The sequence below is a fragment of the Chiloscyllium plagiosum genome, unplaced genomic scaffold (assembly GCF_037043375.1).
Source record: "Chiloscyllium plagiosum isolate Xiang-an unplaced genomic scaffold, Cpla_swu_hap1 HiC_scaffold_43, whole genome shotgun sequence".
In the NCBI taxonomy this organism is placed as follows: domain Eukaryota; kingdom Metazoa; phylum Chordata; class Chondrichthyes; order Orectolobiformes; family Hemiscylliidae; genus Chiloscyllium; species Chiloscyllium plagiosum.
The window spans coordinates 11,141,490-11,166,358 of record NW_028270181.1 but is presented as its reverse complement, the minus strand read 5'-3'; the positions used below and the strand labels follow the sequence as shown (position 1 = coordinate 11,166,358).

General features: G+C 42.9%; 1 protein-coding gene across 2 annotated transcripts; it reads right to left on the bottom strand.

Moving 5' to 3' along the window:
* Positions 1-616: 616 nt before the first annotated feature.
* Positions 617-24,144, bottom strand: LOC122541891 (2-hydroxyacylsphingosine 1-beta-galactosyltransferase-like). 2 transcript variants are annotated; one of them, XM_043679060.2, is made up of 6 exons: positions 23,777-24,144; positions 19,115-19,946; positions 5,857-5,996; positions 4,308-4,384; positions 2,067-2,286; positions 617-1,120 (listed from the first exon to the last, which is right to left on the bottom strand). In XM_043679060.2, exons 2-6 carry the CDS (start codon positions 19,943-19,945, stop codon positions 793-795), a joined length of 1,596 nt encoding a protein of 531 aa, XP_043534995.2. In that variant the 5' UTR covers position 19,946; positions 23,777-24,144; the 3' UTR covers positions 617-792. The 2 variants fall into 2 exon arrangements, with proteins under 2 accessions (XP_043534995.2, XP_043534994.2); XM_043679059.2 differs by having other exon boundaries at positions 23,662-24,143.
* Positions 24,145-24,869: the final 725 nt, after the last annotated feature.

Genomic DNA, 24,869 nt, shown 5'->3' with positions numbered 1-24,869 from the left:
CCTTCTCCAAACTAGCTGTCCATTCGCAATATCAATTATTTCAGTGGACTGTGTTTTTCCTCATTCACATCAATTTCCTGCACTCCAGAAGGTGCATGTCATCCAACGCTAAAGTGTTAGTCAAGACCTTGTGAAGAAAGCTAATGTACATCTGGGTGCATACATGAACTAGTCTGGTTGAGTTTGTGCATGCAAATTAATTTACAGAAGGTAAAACTAGATATATTTGTGGAATCTGATATGATCCTGGTTTGGAAACCCCACCATTGGGAGTTCATATAGAAACGAAATTCATTAATTATCATAAAAAATAAATACTAGAAAAATAACTGTTGACTAATAAATCTGATTCATTAGTGTCCTTTAGGGAAGTTGTCTAGCCACCTAATTTGCACCTCTATTAATTCTTATTGAATCCAGATATGGGTTTGGGAGAGAAATAACTGGTGCCTTCTCGAAGCACGGGACTTGTTGTCATCACGGATGTACAAGGATCTAGACTCGGCACCATGGGGAATAATACTGCATACTGGAATTCCACGTAAACGCATACCATATGATTTTAGCTCTTATGTTATCTGTCTAATCTCTACTATACACAAAGATTCATACCAAATTATAAAGATAGATCTTTATTATACATATAAAAAGTCAGTAGAAATCACATTTATGGCTTAAAACCTCACATTACCTTTCAGTTATCAAAATAATTCAACTAAGTTTCAAGTGTTAAAAAAAAAAGCCAGTTAGGTACTAGTTCCCATAGTAACCTGATAGGATTGGTACAATGATTTATTTTCGCTTTTTGCTTTCTGATGCCATCTTTCTATTTGGAATGCCATTCTGCGTATGACTGCTTTTAACCTTTGGCAAAACACTTCCTTTCAGTTTCTTCACCATTTTCAAGAAACAATAACCAAATAATATTGTGCACACAGCAAACATAGCGATTACATCGAGCATGTAATACTGGTAGAAGAACATGTCATACATGCTGGGGCGTAGATGTGCTGCTCCATTGTGCCGTAGAACATAGTCCAGCCAGTAGATTGTACGGTTCACTGGATGGAGAGGCTGGTCATGATGCAATTTGGATAAATACATTGCCTGTGCCTTGTACCTGGAAATCAGAGCAAACTCATTGAATTAACTTTTTTTAATTTTGAAATTTTGCCATAAACCCCCTTACTGTGCCTTTGTTGCTACCATAATTGACTGCTCCAGCACACTTCCGAGACCAAAGTTCTGCCTTCTGTAAATCCTGAGATTTTTGCAAAATTGTGCTGCCTGTGTTTCAACACTCTTAAGTCTGCCATTCAGTGATCACTCTTGTACTCTGGCCTACAATGGCTCCTATATGTATGATTTCTAAGACAATGTTTACAAACTCACCCCCTGATCACATACTCCTCTGTAATCAGTCTCAACACGCAAATCGGCATTCCTAATTCTGGTGTATTGAACATCCCTGATTTTAATCAGTTCACTTGTGGCCTTGCCTTCAGTTGCAGTGGATTAGAACTCTGGAAAATCCTTGGTTGAACCTCTTTTCTCTCTCACTAACCTCATTTAAGACACTCATTGAAACAGCTTTTCACCTCAGTGATACCATTGTGAAGAAAATTGTCTTAAACCGTCAGTGAGGTGAGAGGTTGGAGTTGAAGATTTATGACAGCATGGACAGCAAGAGGGGAGAACTGAAGCTCCGTGTGGCTATTGCTGCCTAAGCTTGTCCTCCATTCAGGGAAGCTGTGCCCTTGATCATCTTTGACTAAGCTTTTGCTCATTAACCTATAATCCCTGTCATGTGCTGTCAATGTTTGCTTTATTATGCTTTTGTGAAGTACCTCAGTATGTTATTAGATTAGAAGCACTGTATCAACAAGGTGTTGCAGCACATTCACAAACTGCTTAAACCACTATCATGCAAATAGTGGATCCATTAATTCAAAGGGCTTTCTGAGATACAGTCGAGCTAATTGGATTGCCCAGAAGAGCTAGTATAGGCTGCTTGAGCTGAGTGGCTCCCTTCCAGACCACGCTATTCTGTGATACTTGTTTCTTACCTCGGATCCATGGTCACTGTGATAATAGCTTGATAAATGTCCTCCTCAGTCATAGCTTTCCAGGATAGAAAAATCCCCATTCCTTTAGCATGAACTCTTGTCATGATGTCATAATGGTCTCCAAAGAATGGAATTCCTACCACTGGTATACCATGGTATATGGACTCATAGATGCCATTCAAACCTCCATGGCTTAAAAATGCCTTTACATTCGGATGACCTAAAACAAATAAACTTGAAGTTTATTTAGAAATGAGGTGGGGGGAATCTTTTATATGTTTCTATAATTATGAAGGGAAAGTTAAGATAGAAATAAGATGTTTCCACTGGCAGGTGAAACTAGGACAGAGGGCATAGCCTCAAATTTAGGGGGAGCAGATTTAGGACCAAATTGAGAAGGAACTTCACCCAGACAAGGTTGTGAATCTGTAGAATTTCCTGCCCAGTGAAGTTGAGGCTTCCTCAATAAATATTTTTAAAGCTAAGAATGTTTTGAACAGTAAAGGATTTAAGGGTTTGTGAGAGGGCAGATTAATGGAGCTGAGGCCATGAAAAAGATCAGCCATGACCTTATTGAATGGCAGAGCAGGCTCGAAGGGCCAGATGGCCTACTCCTGCTCCTAGTCCTTACGTTCTAAGAGAATCAATGTTGTAGTGATATTCTCCATTAAGGGAAGAACTTAGTTTGACTCTTTCCAGCCACTAGCTCAGTGCCTACTTGGCACACCAGTTTTATTATATCTGCTTTCAAACTACTAGTCATAGAGATGTACAGCACGGAAACAGACCCTTCGGTCCAACTAGTCCACGCCGACCAGACATCCCATCCCAACCCGGCCCATATCCCTCCAAACCCTTCCTATTCATATATCCATCCAAATGCCTCTTAAAAGTTGCAATTGTGCCAGCCTCCACCACATCCTCTGGCAGCTCATTCCATACACGTACCACCCTCTGCGTGAAAACGTTGCCCCTTAGGTCTCTTTTATATCTTTCCCCTCTCACCCTAAATCTATGCCCTCTAGTTCTGGCCTCCCTTACCCCAGGGAAAAGATTTTGTCTATTTATCCTATCCATGCCCCTCATAATTTTATAAACCTCTATAAGGTCACCCCTCAGCCTCTGACGCTCCAGGGAAAACAGCCCCAGCCTGTTCAGCCTCTCCCTGTCGCTCAGATCCTCCAACCCTGGCAACATCCTTGTAAATCTTTTCTGAACCCTTTCAAGTTTCACAACATCTTTCCGATAGGAAGGAGACCAGAATTGCACGCAATGTTCCAATAGTGGCCTAACCAATGTCCTGTACAGCCACAACATGACTTCCCAACTCCTGTGCTCAATACTCTGACCAATAAAGGTAAGCATATCAAACGCCTTCTTCACTATCCTATCTACCTGCGATTCTACTTTCAAGGAGCTATGAACCTGCACTCCAAGGTCTCTTTGTTCAGCAACACTCATTAGGACCTTATACACTTAATGGTAAGTCCTGCTCAGATTTGCTTTCCGAAAATGCAGCACCTCGCATTTATCTGAATTAAACTCCATCTGCCACTTCTCAACCCATTGGCCCATCTGGTCCAGATCCTGTTGTAATCTGAGGTAACCCTCTTTGCTGTCCACTACACCTCCAATTTGGTGTCATCTGCAAACTTACTAATTGTACCTCGTATGCTCGCATCCAAATCATTTATGTAAATGACAAAAAGTAGAGGGCCCAGCACCAATCCTTGTGGCACTCCACTGGTCACAGGCCCCCAGTCTGAAAAACAACCCTCCACTACCACCCTCTGTCTTCTACCTTTGAGCCAGTTCTGTATCCAAGTTCCTAGCATTGAGGCAACTGGCTGACTTCTGATAATCTTTAAGAACCTCCTAATTTTATTAGAATAATCTCTTAATTGCACACAGCATTTTAAAAATAAGGATACCTGTTTGAGAGTGATGAGAGGAAAGAGATGCCTGTCCCTTAGAGGTCTGTAGGTTTTAGGTTTTAGTATTCTGAGGAAGAGTCACATTACCCAAAATGTTAACTCTGATTTCTCTCCACAGATGCTGTCAGACCTGCTGTGCTTTTTCAGCAATTTCTGTTTTCATTTTAGGTTTTGTGGACGGTTTCAAAATTCATCCATAATAATTTCCGATCCAATCTTATTAAAATACTTGATTTTCTTCCAATCTTTAACAATTTTTAAACTTCAACCTGTAATGCACTATTATTTCAAGTCTGCTGACACATACCCAACAAGTCATTCTGTGGTATCCACTCCATCAGTTTTGTATTATTTCCCAAGGAGCTTGGCCTTTTTCCAAAAAACCTAAGGATTGAAAAGATTGCAGTTACTGTTGCTACACCTCGCTCTTCAATTCCTGGAGAAAAAAAGTATCAAATTGCCAGAAAGGGCACCAAACTATGTATTCAGTTATTTGAAAGAGAATGTGAGGTCCAGAACACCAGATTTTCCATGCTGTACATCTCTATAACTCTAAGTGGTCTGCTTTTGAATTGGTTTGCTGGGAAGTGGAAAGATAACCCACTTTGAATAGTCGTCTTATTTTAAAGAGTCACCTTTGCTCTTAAAGTCAACAGGAATCACACCAGAACCACAGTTTCCGCAGTACATTCTGCTGTGGTTTCCCCCAGCTCTTCCATTTCAACAAGGATTTTTAAATGCTCCTGTAAAACCACAATGTTGGAGCAGCACATTGCTTTGGTCAGACTGCACCTCAGCTGTGAGCTGACAGGCAAGAGTTATAGGGCTTGAAGAGACGGAGTTTCATTAGAATGTTATCCAGACTGGAGTGTGAAAACAAGAGAAGAGGTTCCAATGGCTTGCATTGGAAATATAGAAAGTTTGAGGGATGTGCTGATTGAGATGTTTAAAATGTTTAGGGTAGACAAACTATATTTCCTTGGGGACAATTGGGGAAATTGCAGGAAAGCAGGAAGTGTGTTTTCGCACCATGTTGTCCAAAGTCTGGAATCATTGGGAAAAACCCATGTGGTTCACTAATTTCCTTTAGGGAAGGGATCTGCCATCCTTACCAGGTCTGGAGTTACACGTCACCCAGACCAACAGGTGGAATTGACAGTTAATAATATAAAGTCCAATACTACTATTCCACCTGGTCAATTGAAGTTTAATATCAATACTTATGAAATTTGTACCCCCTTGACTTCTTAAAAATATGGTTGACTCTTAACTGCCCTCTGGTAATTAGGTATGGATAAATGCTGCTGCCTAACCAGCGATGCCTTCAACCCATGAATGAATAAAGAATCTTGTATTTCCCCTACAAAGCTATGAGTACTAAGACAATTGGCGGTGGCAGTATCAGGACAAGCAGAGCTTCACAGGGCAGGTGGTATGGAGGAACATTGTGCAATTGGTGTGGCAGGCCAAGATGTTCAACAACCTGCTGCTGTTCCACATTTGAGAGGTTTCTTCAACATAAATCCCCAAAGGGGCACGGGACTGGCTCCTCTTGTATTGCTGAAGTCCTTGTATTAATGGCTTTTGATGAGGAATTTCAGTGTAATAGTCCAGCAATACTGAAACCTAGCTATATAGTCAAGTATTGAGAGAGCTTGGAGGTGATGTTTCCATTTTGTCCTTGGTAGTGAACTTCGCAAGGGAGGTGCAGTTAATAATATAAAGTCCAATACTACTATTCCACCTGGTCAATTGAAGTTTAATATCAATACTTATGAAATTTGTACCCCCTTGACTTCTTAAAAATATGCTTTTTCATATTTTGCTAACGGTTTAGCAAAGCTCTGTGTCCTTACCTCCAGAGGACTTTCTGTGGTAACCGAGCAAAAGCAGCTGCTAGTTTTTCTGTCAGGTTATCTGAAAGATATTTGACTCCAGCACCAAAAGAGACCACCACAACTCCGTCAGGTGCACCTTCCACCCAGGTGGCCAGGTCCTTCAAACAAAAAGGTAAATTAGATGGATGACTTCAGATACCAAGCAGCCTACATCTGCTAGTTGGTTCAGATTTTTTTTCCTGGTTTTCCCCACCGATTGTGAATTGCAATCCTCCCCCCAAAACTAAACACCTGCTGCTCAGGGCTCGGTCAATAGCACTCATGGCTAAGTCACAATATTCTGGTTCAAGCTTTGCTCTAGAGCTGGAGCTCAACAGTCAAAGCTGACACTCACTTGGCATTGCACAATCAATAAATGCCAATTTCATATAAGATGCTGAACCAATCTGCCTGTTCTGGTGAATGTAAAAGGTCCTGTGGCAATATTTTGAAGAAGGACAGGGGAGGTAGCCTCCACATTCTGGCTAATCTTCATCCCTCAGCCAACATCACCAAACAAAAACCTTGTCTGGTCGTATTGCAAATTGAAAATTTGGAGAGAGTTTACTGAGCACCAATTGGCGGTTATTTCTCCTGTGACAACAATGACTGCACTTCAAAGCATGCTTCATTGGCTCAGAAAGGTTTTGATTCTGAAAAGGTTGTGTGCGCGCACAAGAGTTTCTTTCCTTTGACAATCCTACTTCAAGAAGCACCAGAGAAGTGAAACTTATCTAGTACCTGAAGCTGGCAAAGTGATAACAGATCTGCAACATGTATCTGGCCTAATTTTCACTCAAACTTAGGATCTTGAGTTTCAACTTCACACAATTAATGACCTGTGGTCAGTCAGGACTCTGGAAGGTTCAAAATGTCTCAAATCCTGAATCAACCTTTTTCACCCTTTAGAGCTGGGGAAGTACTGAGCCTGTGGAGACATGATGAGCCAGGCTAAGCACTTCTGGTTGCAAACTGAAACAAGTTGAATGCACTGCCCTTTCTACAGCTTACAGGTGGTCCCTTTAGCAGTCAGTAGCTAAGTCACTGTCTAGCCAAAAAACTACCATTTGCACAAAGCATACTGCACCCCCTCTAAATAAGCATTGAGCCCCAACTAGCACATAGAAAGGATCCCAAGCCAACGTCATGCGGGTACTTGGCTTGCAAATTAATACAGCTAATAATATTGAAAATCTGTTGAGATGCAATTGTCAATGCTTCATATTTTGCTAATTAATATTTTCCCTGTCAACAAACAGGCAGGATGTGACAATATTATTATTTAAATTCTTTTTCCTGCTTGACTGAAGGGGAACACAACATTCGTTTTTAGCCTCAGCAGATATGTGGAGCCAGCTTCCCCCTCGGTACTGCTTGTTGTCCTCAAATAGACTCTGGGAGTCTGTTCTATCCATCCTTTGCAGCTACATTTTCCCTTGTGTTCTCCTGCCTTTCTCCAGGCTTGTCAGTTCCATACTTTTGTCCTTTGCTAAATCATTTTCATTGCTGCTAACTTGTAAAATCTATTATTTCAGACAATACCAGAGACCAAACTGGTGTATGATGACCTTGAGAAGGTAGATTCAAAATTGCTGATCTCAATTTTAAACAAAGGATTAAATTAAGTCATATTTCCTTGTGCTCTTTCAACCTGTTTGCAATCCTGATAGAGATGGAAATGTGTTGCTGGAAAAGCGCAGCAGGTCAGGCAGCATCTAGGGAACAGGAGAATCGACGTTTCGGGCATTAGCCCTTCTTCAGGAATGAGGAAAGTTGGTCCAGCAGGCTAAGATAAAAGATAGGGAGGAGGGACTTGGGGGAGGTGCATCGGAAATGTGATAGGTGGAAAGAGGTCAAGGTGAGGGTGATAGGTCAGACTGGGGTGGGGGCGGAGAGGTCAGGAAGAAGATTGCAGGTTAGGAAGGCGGTGCTGAGTTTGATGGATTTGACTGAGACAGGCTGGGGGGAGGGGAAATGAGGAAACTGGTGAAATCCGAGTTCATCCCTTGTGGTTGGAGGGTTCCTAGCCGGAAGATGAGGCGTTCTTCCTCCAACCGTCGTTTCGCTGTGGTCTGACGATGGAGGAGTCCAAAGACCTGCATATCCTTGGTGGAGTGGGAGGGGGAATTGAAATGTTGAGCTACAGGGTGGTTGGGTTGGTTGGTCCGGGTGTCCCAGAGGTTATGTGGCTGAAGAGCTTCTGTGCAGAGGAGATGACCTGGGGGGTGCAGTGCAATCCTGATAGTCCCATTGAGGGATCAACTTGAAATATGGTCTTTCAAATCTCATCTTTCAGATTTGCCCCTAGAACAGCTGAAAAACAGCCCAAGCTCCCTTTTTAGAATTCTCTACCTTCCCCCCCTATTACATGATGTGTACGGTTATGATTCTGAATGGGTCAGTATTGGAAACCGCATTACAGTCCACCCAATCTGATGATATCATGATGGCTTAGGTAGGGATATGTCAGAATAGCTCACTCAAGACCTCATGATGACCTGTGTACCCTTTGGTCAGCCCAGTCTTATATTAACATCTTTGACACTGTTATGTTTATCTGGTTGCTATCATGCATTTTGCTTTCAACAACAGAGTCTTTGCCGTACAAATCAGTTAGTGGCAACAAGCTGCCAGTGGTTATTATTCAAAAGCTGATTATGACACACCACAGAATCACAGAAGGATTGTTATTGTGCATTAGGCCGCCATTTGGTCCATTATGTCTCTGAGCATTTTGACTTAGTGTCAATCTCCAACTTTTCCCCAGCAACTTTACTCATTATTTAAACAGAAACAATCATCTGATCTCATCTAATACCTCCCTCCACCAAAAATCCAGGCAGTGCATCCCAGACCCCGATTACTTGCTGTGAAAAAGTTTTAAGAACTGTCGCTGGTTCTCGATACTCCTGTAAGTAGGAAAAGTTTCTCCCTGTCGACTCTGTACACATCCGTATAACTTTGAAAACTTAAATCATATCTCCTCTTCTCCTGTCTTGAGAAGACAAATTCTCCAATTTATCTTCTTAACTGACATTTCGCATTCCTAAAGCTATTCTTGTAATCTCCTTTGGCACTGTCTGCAAAGGCATTCACATCTTTAATAAAGTATGGTGCCCAGGGTGGTCTACGATGCTTGAGATGAGGTCTAGCTTGTGTCCTTTATGGGTTCAATTCTTGTAATCAGTGCCCCTACTAGTAAAGTCTAGATACTGTGTTTTATTCACTTCTCGCTCTACCTGTGCTGCACCCTTAACGAATTATGCACATATATACTCTGCTCCTTCCCACCCTCTAGACGAGTACCACTCTTCACCCTGCAAAGTAGATTCCACATCATACCTCACCTTCCTGCACCCCAACCAACACAGACACACACACACCCTTCCCCAAATCCATTAAAGAACAAATCTGCTAGTGTGTGCATTATCATCTATAAATGTATGCAGTTTTCCTGGGTGGTCCTGTTGTGATAACCAACTACTAAATACAGCCCAGAATAACCATTGCATTGGTGTTTATCTGCTAGCTACAATAACTATTCCACAACACGAACAGATGTACAGAGCTTACGGAATTCCTGCTGCTGCTACTGCCACTTGCCACCCGGGAACTGCTTGCCTCTGGAATCGGAAAAGGAAGCATCAAAATTCCAGTTCCTTTTGTAAAACTATTTTAGTATAATTTATGCAGTTGTACAGTATGACATTCGGCACAAGCATGCTAATGTTCTGAGGAACGGTCATTCGGCCAAAGTCTTTTCCCTGGGATAGGGGAAATCCAAAACTAGAGGGGCATAGGTTCAAGGTGAGAAGGGAAAGGTTTAAAGGGATAAGTGACAATTTTTTCACGCAGAGGGTGGTGTGTGTATGGAATGAGTTGCCAGAGGAAGTGGTGGAGGCTGGTACAATTACAACATTTAAAAGGCATTTGGATGAGTACATGAACAGGAAGGGTTTAAGAGGGATATGGGCCAAACACCGGCAAATGGGACTAGATTAGGTTAGGTTATCTAATCAGCATGGACAAGTTGGACCAAAGGGTCTGTTTCCCTGTTATATCAGTCTATGACTCAAAACAATCTACACAAAATATCAACATGATGCTACACTTCTCCAGTTTCCACTCGAAACACATTAAAACAGCCATCCCCTATGGACAAGCCCTACACGTACACAGGATCTGTTCAGATGAGGAGGAACGTGACAGGCACTTGGAAGAACTCAAGGATGCTCTCATAAGAACAGGTTACGATGCTCAACTCATCGACCGCCAGTTCCAATGTTCCACAGTGAGAAATAGTAATGACCTCCTCAGGAGACAGACATGTGCTGTAATCGACAGGGTACCCTTCGTTATCCAGTACTTCCCAGGAGCTAAAAAACTATGCCATGTTCTTCGCAGCATGCAACACATTATCAATGAGGATTAGCACCTCGCTAAGACCTTCCCCACGCCTCCATTTCTCATCTTTAAACAACCACCAAACCTCAAACAGATCATTGTACGCAGTAAACTGCCCAGCTTTCTGGACAACAGCATACAACGCTGTCACAGCTGATGCTGCAAGACGTGTCAGAGTGTCAACATGGATACCATCATTACACAGGGGGAGACCACCCATCATGTACGCGGCAGGTATTCATGCGACTCAGCCAACGACATCTATTTCATACGCTGCAGGTAAGGATACCCTGAGGCATGGTACATTTGTGAGACCAAGCAGAGGCTATGCCAACGGATGAATGGGCACTACACAACAATCACCAGGAAGGAGTGTTCCCTCTCAGTTGGGGAACACTTCAGCGGTCTGGGACATTTGACCTTAGACCTTTCTCCAAGTTGGACTTTGGAATAGGCAACAACGCAGAGTAGCCGACCAGAAGCTCATAATCAAGTTTGTTACCCTTGGAGATGGCCTCAACCAGGACCTTGGGTTCATGTCACACTATAGGTGACCCCACTGCACTACACACTCTCTCACACACAAGAATATGCATGTGCACGCACACACACACACTCCTACAGACCCATAGACTCACACAGACCTTCTGTCATACGCTCACATATATACCCCCCACACTCATACCCAGACATACACCCTCTCAAAGACGTACACCCCTTTACATTCACACACACACACTCTCACAGACACTCACACCTCCCCAGATACACACTCCCACATGTCAGGTTTGTGGGGTGAATTTGTACTTGCAGCATTACATTTTATTTTGCTCAAAAACTGCATGAATCCATGTAAGATTCTGTAAATCCTTTTTTTTAGAAATAGAATCAGTCTGAACATTGGGATACAGGCAGGCAGACTCTAACCTCACATCTTCAATCATTATCTGAGCTGACATGGCACCTATTGTTAAAGTTCACTTGAGAATGTAACTTTTTCTTAAAAGTTATGGGATTTATATATGAAAGAATTGAAACCAGCATGGTCATTCTAAAAGGTGAGAGACTTAACAAACAATCCAGGTCTCTTTGAAGAAGTAATTTCAGTTACATCACACTGTAAACTTTTGCTATGAATTCTGTGTCTTAAGATTTTACACTCCACAACTACTTGATGAAAGAGCAGCGCTCCGAAAGCTAGTCTTTCCAAATAAACCTGTTGGACTATTACCTGGTGTTGTATGATGTTTTAACTTCGAAATGTTAACTCTGATTTCTCTCCACAGATGCTGACAGACCTGTTGAGCTTTTCTGTTAGTGGCATGTTAACTATGTCACTCGGCCAGTAATCCAGAACCCCAGGTTAATGGGTTCAAATTCTTACCATGGGTGAAATGATGAAGAAATGTGAATTCAGTTAAAATCTGGAGTAAATAGCTATCCTAATGTTATTCTTGTAGCCAGTAACACCCTGATCAACTCCATCACTCTCAATGGCACCTTCCCAAACAATCACAGTAGTAGTTACACTTGCCCTTTGACCTCTGTCCAGGGCCCTCTGGGCAGTTAGGGATGGGCAATAAATGCTGGAACAGCCATGAACACCCACATCCCTATGAATGGATTGCATTAAAAAAAACTATTTGTGTATCTTCTGAGAGAGAGACACAGATGTTGATTGCAAAGCTCCTGGGAAAAGATCGGTGCGTCTTGTTCTGACATCAGAAATGATATGCATAGAAAATTTTCCGTTCATGTTAGACCTCCAACATCACATCACCATTTTAATTGCCAACTCTCCCAATCATGCTTGCTTTGACTGCCTGCTCTCCTGGATGCAACTGGGAAGCAATCTCAGCATTTTCAGTAAGCTACAGCAGGGTGGAAACGTAGCAGAGGGGGGGCTGGAAATAGCCTCAAGTGGTTCAACCCAGGAGCTGAACACCCTCACTAAATGATACGTAGTCACGATACCCATCCCCCATCAAGAATTGCCTCGGGGAGTTAGTGACAGTCTATCAGAGGATGATCCACACAGGCAGCTCGATCTGGTTTACACTACTATCAGCTGGCTGCCTCCCAGAACCTGACAACCTAAGGGATTCTCCATGTATGAATGCAGATAAAGGAGAAGCAAAACATTCAGTGAACCAAGCTGTACTTCTTAACCCCCACCCCTCTGCGAAGTACAACTTCGTACAAGCGCGAGTTCTAATTTCACTGTTCTCCCAAGATTGTTATTTCAACATTGAGAGTGCCATGTCAAATGGTAGTTTTATGTACGAGACCTCACAAACCGAAAACAGAAAATTTAAAATTGCATTCTTCTGTATTTATTTGCAAAACTACTAACGTCTTACAATTAAATCATTATAGAATCAACTGTAAATGGGTTTTCAGTCTAATAAGCAGTACATGTGTGAAGGCAGCTTCAGTATATTGGTGTTAAATATTGTAAATTGCCACTCATCTCTCTGGATCTGACCCTGGCACCACCTTGAAACTGTACAAGTATTAACTTGACAAAGCTGCCCTTTGACTCCAATTATTGTTTGTTTCATCAGTGAGTCACTTAACTGTTACAAGTGAGCAAAGCTCTGATTCAGAGGCGCTGAGGAAAAATAAAATATTAACCCATTTTGTAATTTGTCCTCTCTTCTGGATGGGACTTTTTAAACCACTCGAATCCCTATTACAATCCACTTGAATTCATTACTGCTACTGATTGCCTGGATACACTGTCTCCACACACTGTCACAGATCTCTGCTGGGTAAACAGTACCAGTCTGTTGGCTGGTTAGCATGGCAACCATTAAGGGAGACACAAGTTCAAATCCCACAACGGCAACTGGTGAAATGTGAACTGATGAAAAGCTTAGGTGGATTGACCATGTTATATTGCCCTGTAGTATCCAGGGATATGCAGACTAGATAGATTAGCTATGGTAAAATAAGGGTTACGGAGATAGGAGCAGGAGTTGGGTCTGGATGGCACGCTCTCCTATAGGGTTGGGGAAAAAAAAAAAAATCGATGGGTTGAATGGCCTCTTTCTGCACTGCAGGGACGCTATGAGAATCTGGGAATAAAAGCTGACCCAAATTGCAGCAGTGGTCAATGGTTAAAGAAACCCATTTGGTTCACTAACTTTCTTTAGGCAAGGTCCTTACTGGCCTTCACGTGACTCCAGACCCACAGCACTACGGTTGAGTCTTAATCAACCTCTGCAGTGTCACTCAGTTCAAGTAGCAATCAGAGATGGGTAATCAATGTTGGCCCAGCTAGCGACACCCACATCCCACGAACAAATATACAGTTGGCAAATGATAAGAAAATGGAAGCTTTCAAAACAATCTTAAAGACAAAGAACTTTTCACAGGGCATTATACAGAAAATTTGTAACCTAGGGTCTTAGGTTAGATATCGCAACGTTTGTTAAAAGTGGTGGAGAGTGCTAAAGTGTGTCTTGAAAGAGTAAGTAGTTGCTGGCGTCAATGGTAGACATGATGTGGAGGTTTCGGTGTTGGACTGGGGTGGACAAAGTTGAAAATCACACAGCACCAGGTTATAGTCCAACAGGTTTATTTGGAAGCACTAGCTTTCGAAGTGCTTTGAAAGCTAGTACTTCCAAATAAACCTGTTGGACTATAACCTGTTTTAGATTAGATTCCCTACAGTGTGGAAACAGGTCCTTTGGCCCAACAAGCCCACACTGACCCTCTGAACAGTAACCCACCCAGACCCATTTCCCTCTGACTAATGTACCTAACACTATGGGCAATTTAGCATGGCCAATTCACCTGACCTACACATCTTTGGACTGCGGGAGGAAACCAGAGCACCTGGAGGAATCCCACGCAGACACGGAGAGAATGTGCAAACTCCACACATACACAGTCACCTGAGGCTGGAATCGAACCTGGGACCCTGGTGCTGTGAGGCAGCAGTGCTAACCACTGAGCCACCGTACCGCCTTTGTTGTGCGATTTTTAACTTTGAAAGAATAAAGCCAGGTAGTGAATTTAGACCGAAATAACTGAAAGTACTGTCACTGTAGACAGAGCATTAGAAATAGGGCATGCTCAAGAGGTCAGAGGTTAGATTAACAGGCATATCAAAAGGATTGTGGGGCTAACAAGGTTTACAGAGATAAGCAGTTGAAAACAAAAATAAAACTATAATAATATCAAAAAATAAACATATGAATTGCTTAAGTGCAAGCCAGTGTCAGTGAGCACAGGGTGACGAGTGAACAGACGTTAGCCCGAAAAAGGACAAGGGCAGCAAGATTATGGAGCCCTGAAGAAGAGTTATCATGATTCAAAATGTTAGCTTGCTCTCTCTCCGTCGAGAGCCGCTGTGATCTCCAGCGTTTTTAGTTTTCAGTACGGATTCCAATATCTGCAGTAAATTTGCTCCTACAAGGTTTTGGATATCCTCAAGTATGTGGAAGATCATACAGGAATGCATTCTTAGTCGTGAGCGACTGGACAGACTTATGAAAATCAAAGCACTGTCAAATGGTCTGGCCATTAGTAAATGTCACCTTGTTTAGGTCAGATTTCACTTTAGTCATCTTTAAGCTCCATATGTGAACAAGGCAGAAGTGGGTACTGCAGATGCTGGAGATGAGAATCAAGATTAGAGTTGTGCTGGAAAAGCACAGCAGGTCAGGTAGCATCCAAGAACCAGGAAAATCGACGTTTTGGACAAAAGCCCTTCCCTGATGAAGGTGCTCTTCCAGCACCACTCTAATCTTGACCCCTTATGTGAGCAGACAGTGGTAATTGTGATCAGTTAATCGATGATCTTATGGCAATGTAGCAAATGAGTTTGCATGACAGACCCTTTCCCATATATTGACACCCCACCTTGAGGTTTCCTCAATATTTTGTTACAACGTATGGAACTCCCTGTCCTAAAATGCAATGTTCAGTCGTCAAAATATCAGTAGCTCCATTGGAGAAAATTACTAATCCATTCGAAACAGTGGGAAAACACTCATCTCACTCTTTTCCAAAAGAACTTATGAGCCTTAGTTAAAAAACAAAGCCCTGGGCAGATAATTCCAATTTAAAAAGAAACAGTCAAATCACTGGCGGGGTTGGCACTTATTAGCCAGTCCTAGCTGTCCTTGGAGGAGGTGGTGGGAGTGAGCTACCTTCTTGAACCACTGCAGAGAATTTGCTATAGGTTTACACACAACGTTGTCAGGGAGGGTATTCCAGAATCTTCACCCAGTGACATTGAAGGAATGGGCGATATACTTCCAAGCCTGGATGTTGTTCAGGCCCTCCTGCATTTGGTCATGGGCTTCCCTCGAGGAGTCACGAATGGTGCTGAACATCCTCACATCTGACCTTACGATGGAAGGGAGATCATTGGAGAAGCAGCCGAAGATGGGTAGCCTATGCACAATCCCAAGGAACTCCTGCAGCTGAAATAACTGACCTCCAACAATCATGACCATCTCCCTATGTGTTAGGTATTACTACAACCACCAGAGAGTTTGCCACCTGATACTCATTGATTCCAGTTTTGCTAGGGTTCCTTGATGCCATGTTCAGTCAAATGCAACCTTGATGTCAAGGGCTGTCACTCTGACATGCCTTCTGGAATTCAGCTCTTTTGTCTACGTTTAAACCAAGGCTGTAATGAGATCTGGACCTGAGTAGCCCTGGCAGAACCCAAACTGGGTGTCACTGAATAAGTTATTGCTGAGTAGGTGCTGCTTGATTAGCACCGTTGATGATATCTTCCATTACTTTACTAATGATCAAGAGTATTCAGATAGGGAGGTAATTGGCAAGGTTGGATTTGTTTTGCTTTCTGTATAAAAGTTCATACCTGGACAATTTTCCACATCAGTCGGGTCAATGTTCCAGTACAACAACAACACTGTCCATTGTAAGGGAAACAGCAAGTTCTGTTCACAAAAATATTTTCTGATTTCCTCTATGTGCTATGTCATGACTATAGCAACCTGCCAGTGGGAACAATCCATCAATACATATTTCATTGTCACCATAATCCCGAAGGCCTCTATTAGGTCACCCTCTTAACATTCTCCATTCTACTGGGAAATACCCAAACTTATCAATTCTCCCTGATAATAGCTTTATGAATTTACAATGCATCTTGGTATTTATAAGGCCTCCCTATGAACTGTATCCAACATTAATCATTGTCTGAAGATTTGCTCAGCTTTGACTCAGTGTTTCGCTATGAAACCAATGATTGTATTTTCAAATCACTTGTTGACCATGCTGGACAAGATCATCTTTTAATGAGGAAGTCAATCAATCAGTCAATCATCTCAGAAATGCTGAGGTGGTGGTCAGGGCTCCCAACTGTGTCCCCTACATTTCCTGCACTTCTGTCACCCCTTCCCCTCCCACCAAGAACTACGTTCCCTTGCCCTCACCTTTCACCCCCACCTGTCTCTGTATTCAATGCATAATTTTCCACCATTTCCACCAACTGTCATGTGATGCTACGAACAAACACATTCTCCCCCTTCCCTTTCAGCACTCAGAGAGAGACAGTTCCCTTCATGACATCCTGGTCCGCTCCTCAATCATTCCCGTCACACCATCTCACAGCGTCTTTCCATGCAAATACAGGAGATACGTTTCGCTTCCTTGCCACCTTCTGAGGCCCCTTATTTCTAACAGAAGCAACAGTTTACATGGATTATCAATTTAGTCAACTGTATTCTCTGCTCACAAGGCGTGGTCTTCTTAATGCTGAGAGGATACAAGAAATACTTCCATTCAGTTTGCAAGCGTAATCCCACACTTCCAGTCATTGTAACTCTCCATAAATCTTTCGCGCTGATATCTCTGTCCTCTGCACTGTTTCGATGAAGTTCAGTAAAAGCCTGAGGACAGCACCTTCAATTACCATGAGGCATCTTGCAGCTTTCTATATTCAACACCGAGTTCATGAATTTCAGATCCTAAACTGCTGTCCCCCAGTTTGCCTGTTTTGAATTTTCTCTTATTTTTCACTTTCAATCAGTAGCACACTTGCTCCATACAGCCCTTTTGTTCTATTCCCTTAGCCCATGGAGGACTAATGCTTCTGTCTGACTATCTTCTCCGTCATCACAGACTTTCCCATTGCCCTTGTCGCAGTCACCCCTTGCTGAAAACCTATCACATTTCTCACTTCTCCTGGTTCTGATGAAAGGCCACAGGCCTTAAGCGTTTTTTTGCTTTTTTTAAATCCTCCACATTTTCTGGTTTTATTTCTGTTTATCTACAACCTCCTTGTCATATATTACTGCGCCTCTCCAAGTCGCTGTTTCTTAACCCTTCGGTTTCAGAGTTCAGATGAGTTACAGATCCATTAAACAAGAATTGATACAAAACCCCTGTAAACACCACCTGCTCTTCCTGTGTCTACCTTCATTTGCAATATTGGTTTCCAACAAACTACACACCTACCTTTTCTCAACTTTAAAAGCAGGGGATCGTCAATCTGAAATTGATAAACTCAGTGTTGAGTCTAGAAAGCTGAAAAGTGCCTCAGTAATTAGAGGTGCTATCCTCAAGTCTATACTGAGTTTCATTGATACAGTGCCAAGGACAGAGATATCAGCGGGAGAGTGAGAACGACTGGAGTCATGCTTGCAAACTGAACAGAGGCATTCTTTAGGCCCAGATTGTGAACAGACCACACATAAAATGTGTCTACTCCCTTGAGGATTTTCAATACTTGCTCATCACAGCTTTCTTCTTCAGACTCATGAATCCCACAATCCTCACCACAATATCTGGCTCCCTTTCCTCACTGTTCATTTTGAAACCTCGAAGATCAAGTTCAACAACCTTAGATCTGAACCAGAGAGCCCACTGTGCCATAGACATCCTGTCACCACTATACCTCCTCTGGATCTATCTTTATTCACTTTATTGCCTCACACTACCCCCACTTTTCAACCATTTAAACACTTTGCCCTCCAACCTATTGCTTAGGCTTTCTCACCGGCCAGCTTTTCTACAGTTCCATAGTTCATTAAAAAAGCAGTTAAATCCGCAATATCTTCTAAATTTGACACCAAACCTCATCGGCCTGGCAAGGTGATGTCTTCACAGAGCTGCTCACTATTTCCTTTCCTGTTGACTTTTCCACTAAATTGTTTTCAATCCTTCCCTGGTCTAATTTCTTCACACGGGCGTTCCATCTGTGCTCCTTGCAGTTACTGCTCAAACAGATTTAAACTCTTCAGCACTTGGGATTTTTCTTTTATTCATTCATAGGATGGGGGCATTGCTGGCTGGGCCACACGTTTATTGCCTGCCCCTTCAGGGTGCAGTTCAGAGTCAACCATATTGCTATGGGCCCAGAGTCACATATAGGTCAGATCAGGTCTTCCCGAAAGAGCATTAGTGAACCAGATGGGTTGTTCCAACAATCAATTAATGGTCATCATTAGACTCTTAATTCCAGATTTTTTTCTAAAAATTAAATTCAAAATTCCACCATCTGCTGTGGTAGCATTTGAAACCAGGTCCCCAGAGCATTGTCTGAGTTGCTGGATTAACAGTCCACCAATATTACCATTAGACTATCGCCTCCCCCCTCCACACTTTCAAATAAGTAGTTTTGACAGTTAGTCCTGAGAAGTGATGTGAGTACAATTATAACATTTAAAAGACATTTGGATAAGTACATGAATATGAAAGATTGGAGGGATATGGGCCAGGAGCAGGCGGTGGGTTGGGATTAGTTTAGTTTGGGATTATGTTCGGCATGGACTACTTGGACTGAAGGGTCTGTTTCTGTGGTGTTTGACTAAGGATACTTTTGGGGCGGAACTGTACGACTTACCTCCAGCAAGGGGTGTGCATGCCTCGTGAGGATTCCTCCCACAAAGACAATGTTTGGTAGACTCGGCCTGGGAAACTCCAGCGCTATGTCAGTGCAGAGAAGGAAAACGCTGGAAGCCTGGACCACCTCCAACATGGATCTGGACGGTTTAGCTCTGTACTTCTGCAGAATTGCATCGTACTTAGGGAGGACGGCGCACCTGGTGCCCACTCTGCTGACCACGTAGATCAAACTGTTCCAAGCACGCTCCAGGAAACTCATCCGATCGGTCATCAGGGAGTTAAATTCTGGAACATAGGAAACCGGGGAGGGGGCACCGAGCTCTGCCGGGAACCACAGCCCAGTGGAGAACGTAACATGCTTCACGCCCAGGATTTCAGCGAATACGTAGCCGCACATTTCATTGGGATCAACCAGGAGCAGGTCAAATTGTTCTTCCCTGAGCCGGTTCTCCAGATCCCGGTTGCCCAACATCTGGTCACAGTTTGCTGTATAACTGTCCAAAATTCCAAAGAGTTCCAGCGCTGTAAACTTCCCTGAGAAGATGTTCTTCATTTTCTCCTGGAGGAAGTCATCGGCAGTTTGAGAAGTGAACAGGCCGGGATACTTCTGAAACCTGTAATAAGGAGATTCCTCGATCTCCCGGCCTTTCGATGCTACAATGACCACCTCATGCCCCTGCCCATGCAACGCCTTTGCAAGTGTTTTAAATATTTGTAAATGACTTTCAAACATGATCGGTGGGATCACCATTATCTTAGCAGCTATGGAAGACTTCAAGATGGTCAAAGTCAATATGAAGAGTGGAATGGTGAAGAATAACAGTTTCATTCTGGAAAAGAACAAGAAAATCACTGCAGACTGACTCTGCGAACAAATATTTCACACAAAATGTGGCATTTCAACTAATGTACAGGCACTGAACAACCTACTCCTAGCAAGTACTATAACTGTCACCATGGCAAATGGTGAAATTTGACTTTGCTCAAAAAACTGGCCTAATGATATCTACGTAACCACTGTTGCTTGTAAAAAAGATTTGGTTCACTAATGCCCTTTACGGAAGGAAATTTGCCATCGTTATCTGGTCTGGTCTAGTCTATATGTGACTCCAGACCCAGAACAAGATGGTTCACTCTTGACTGCCCACAGAAATGGGCTAGAAAGCCATTATCAGCCAATCATGGAATCCCTGCAGTGTGGAAAGAGGCCATTTGGCCCATCAAGTCTGCACCGACAGCCCGACAGCCCTCCCACCCCCACCCCAAGATCAAGACCCAGCCCCTTATCCTATCCCCACATTTTCCATGGCTAGTCCACCTAGCCTGCACATCCCTGAACACAGTGGGTCAATTTAGCATGGCCAATCTACCTAACCTGCATATCTTTGGACTTTTTCACTATTGCAGACAGAATAAAACTTACATTTGCTACCTTAAAGGGGCACAGTCTGCTGGTATTTAGGTCACACAGTTGCCAAACCCAAATTATTTACCACATCGCACTCTTTTTTTTAAATTGTCAGAATTATTCATTTAAAACAGATTGTGGGATCTAGCTGTGTATAAATTGACTGTCCATAAGAAATAGGAACTGGAGTAGGCTACTCAGCCCCTTGAGCCTGCTCTGCCATTCAAAGGGATCATGGCTGATCTGATATTCCTCACATCCACTTTCTTGCCCTTTCCTCACAACATGTGATCAAGAATCTATCTGTCTCAGCTTTAAATATACACAAGGACTCTGCCCAACAGCTTTTTTTTTTAAGATTAGATTACTTACAGCGTGGAAACAGGCCCTTCGGCCCAACAAGTCCACACCGACCTGCCGAAGCACAACACACCCAGACCTATTCCCCTATATTTACCCCTTCACCTAACACTACGGGTAATTTAGCATGGCCAATTCACCTAACCTGCACATTTTTGGACTGTGGGAGAAAACTGGAGCACCCGAAGGAAACCCTCGTAGACACGGGGAGAATGTGCAAACTCCACACAGTCAGTCACCTGAGGCGGGAATTGAACTCAGGTCTCTGGCACTGTGAGGCAGCAGTGCTAACCACTGTGCCATCGTGCCGCCCACTCTGTGTGGCAAGCAGTTCCAAAGATTCACAATTCTCTGAGAGAATAAATTCCTCTTTATTTCAGTCTTAATTTGGCACCCCTTTATTCTCTGACCATGCCCTCTGGTCCAAGACCCTCCAAAGAGGGGAAGTAATCTCTCAGCATATACTGTCAAGCCCTTTAAGAATCCAATAAGTTTCAATGCGAGCACCTCTCATTTTTCTAAATTCCACTGAGTGGAGTCCCAGCCTGTTCAGCTGTTGCTCATAAGACAATCGCTCCATTCAAGATATTATCCGAATGAGCCTTTCTGTGAACTGCCTCCAATGAAATTATATCACTCTTAAATGAGGGGACTAAAACTGCTCACACTTCTCCCAGTGTGATCTGACCGGCACTTTGTATAGTTGCAGTTAAGATTTCCCTGCTTTTATACTCCACTCCCCTTCAAATAACTGCCAACATTCCATTAGGCTTCCTGATTACCTGATGCCCCTGTGTGCTAGCTTTCTGTGTTTCATGTACAATTTCCCTATATGTTGCAGCTTTCTGCCGTTTTTCTCCATTTAAGTAATTTTCTGGATGTAGGTTTGCTCGCTGCGCTGCAAGGTTCATTTTCAGACGTTGCGTCACCATACTAGCTAACATCTTCAGTGAGGTCACTGTAGGTGTTGCCTGGTATGGTGACAAAACGTCTGAAAATGAACCTTCCAGCTCAGCGAGTAAACCCACATCCAGAACGTCAACCTGAGCTACAAATCCTCTCAAAAGTAATATTCTGTTCTTTCGTTCTCTCTTCCAAAATGAACAATATCATACTCTCCCAAATTATTCTCCATTTGCCCACTTACTTAATTGTATCCCTCTCACAACTGCCTTTACAGCTATTTTTGTGTCATCTGCAAATTTGGCTACTGTACATTCACTTCCTTCCTTTAAGTTATTAATATATATTGTAAACAGTTGTGGTCCCAGTACTGATCCCTGTGGAACCCGACTGGTCACAGGTTGCCAACCTGGAAATAAACTCCTTACCCCTCTTGGTTTCCTGCCTATTAGCCAATTCCTTTATCCATATCAATATACTATCTCCAACAAGATTTAACCTTTTGAGACGTCAAACATCTTCTGGAAGTTCAAAAACAGCACATCAGAGCCAGCTCTTAGACTGAACAGAACCTCTGACACTCTTATTTATATCTGTCAGCCAGGGCTCCCTGGTTATATCAGTCCCAATCAGGGAACTCATATTTTAAGACGTCTACCTGGCTCACTCATTGCAATCACTACATCCTCTCTATACATTCTGGTTGAGACATCCTACAAAAACTCTTAATGAAATAGTCAGATACAATTTCTCTTTCATGACGAGTGGCACGGTGGCTCAGTGGTTAACACTGCTGCCTCACAGCACCAGAGACTGGGGTTCAATTCCACCCTCGGGCAACTGTGTGCACATTCTCCCAGCATGATGAGTGGCACGGTGGCACAGTGGTTAGCATTGCTGCCTCACAGTGCCAGAGACCCGGGTTCAATTCCTGACTCAGCTGACTGACTGTGTGGAGTTTGCACATTCTCCCCGTGTCTGCATGGGTTTCCTCCAGGTGCTCCGGTTTCCTCCCACTGTCCAAAGATGTGCAGGTCAGGTGAATTGGCCATGCTAAATTGCCCGTAGTGTTAGATAAGGGGTAAATGTAGGGGTATGGGTGGGTTGCGCTTCGGTGGGCGGTGTGGACTTGTTGGGCCGAAGGGCCTGTTTCCACACTGTAAGAAATCTAATCTAATCTAATCTGCATCGGTTTCGTCTGGGTGCTCTGTTTTTTTCCCCACAGTCCAAAGATGTGCTGGTGAGGTGGATTGGCCATGCTGAATTGCCCATAGTGTCCAGGCTAAGTGGATTAGCCATGGGAAATGCAGGGCTAGGCAATGGAGTGGATCTGAAGTGGTTGCTCTTCAGAGAATCATGATGGCCTTGTTGGGCAGAATGGTCTGCTCCTGGATTGTAGCGATTCTATGGTAAAACCATGCTGCCTCTGCTGGTTTAAAATTATAATTTTCCAAATATTCTGCTATTAATTCCTCAACAATTGATTCAAACAATAGAATTTTACTGCAGTCAACGGTTAGGCAAAGCACATTGGGACATGACTGGCGCTAATTAAATCCCAGTTTCTGTCCTACGGTTGCTAATTTGGTAACAAGTAAAACGTGTAAGGATATAAGTGGCAGCTCAGGTATGGTGCTTGTGATCAAGGTATTTCAATGAATTAGAACCGGATTAATTTTGTGTTTTCAGTCTGCACTAAAGAGTCACTGGTCTCTTATAAACACATGGTTAGAAGACAAAGTTTGACACAGTTCAATTTACAAGCAAATAATCTACAGTTGAACAATACAGTCACAATGATTGGAGGTTCCCGCTGCTGCAGAAACTTGTTTTGTGTCACATGCGAACCATTATGAGCGCAAACTGCTTCCTACCTTGAGCTTTTCTTGTTCGATGACCTTTGACTTGTTAAAAACCCAACAACCTGTTCAAAGACACAGAGGTTGTAGTCTTTGCCCACAGCAGTCCATGTATAAGTAAACTCTTTACCTGCCGACCGGTGTTGAGCAGTTCGGTGAGGCTTCCAGTTGTCGGGGTGCCCTTTTACCGAAGAATTTAATCTGGAGAATTTAAAAGGCGTGTGCACTTTTTCACAACCCGGTTTCACTTCCTATCTAATTGCTCCGCCCTAATCTTAAAACCAGCCAAACGGGAAAAACATTTCTCCAACACAGGGTTGTCAATGGTATCATTTCCATTTATAGACGCTCACTGCCGGCTCATTGTCGACTGAAACTTCATTATACACCTCGGATTTTAAATGGTTGAACTTTTTTTTATTGCTGAAGAAGACTCCAGCATTCCTCAGGTATTTTTTTTATTTGAGATGAATCCAGATATTACCAGAAGCAAAAAAGAAAATGGCTCACAGTTTCAACACGGTTCAGTCACTCCCCTCATTCCCGACCTATTACAATTGACCTCACCCGAACTGGGATCAACCCACATTGAGATACAGTCGGTCCCTTGTGTCAGCAGCTCTTCCTCAAAGCACTTTTGGGAAAAAAAATACATAAACATATATTCACTTCCACAGGTATAGTCTTGTATAAGTAAGGAATGCCTTGGGTTTGTTTGTTCTATATAAAGATTGTGAACAGAATCGAATTATGTGTCTGTATATAAAGATCTTTATGAATAAAATAAATAATCATCTTCGAGAGGTGCTTTGTTGACCCATTTATTGCCCTAGCTGCTGCTGATTGAGAAGGTGGTGGTGGTGTTGTAGGCAGACACACAATGCCCAATGGAAGGGATATCCAAGATTTTTATCCAGCCAAATGAAAGGGATGTTGATAAGTTGGATGGTGAGTGGTTTGGAGAGAGGAAGATTTAGGTGGTGATGTTCCCATATCATACAATGTTACAGCACAGGAAGAAGCCCTTTGGCCCATAATGTCCACGCTTGTCGTCAAGTACCTATTTACTCCAGTCCTGTTTTCTAGCAAAGGGGCCATATACTTTGGTGTTTCAACTGTTCAATCAGAGTACTTCGTAAATGTTGGGAGGGTTCACATGTCCAGTAGCCTCTCAGGCAGTAGATTCCAAATACTCATTGGCCCCTGGGTGAAAAAAAATTCTT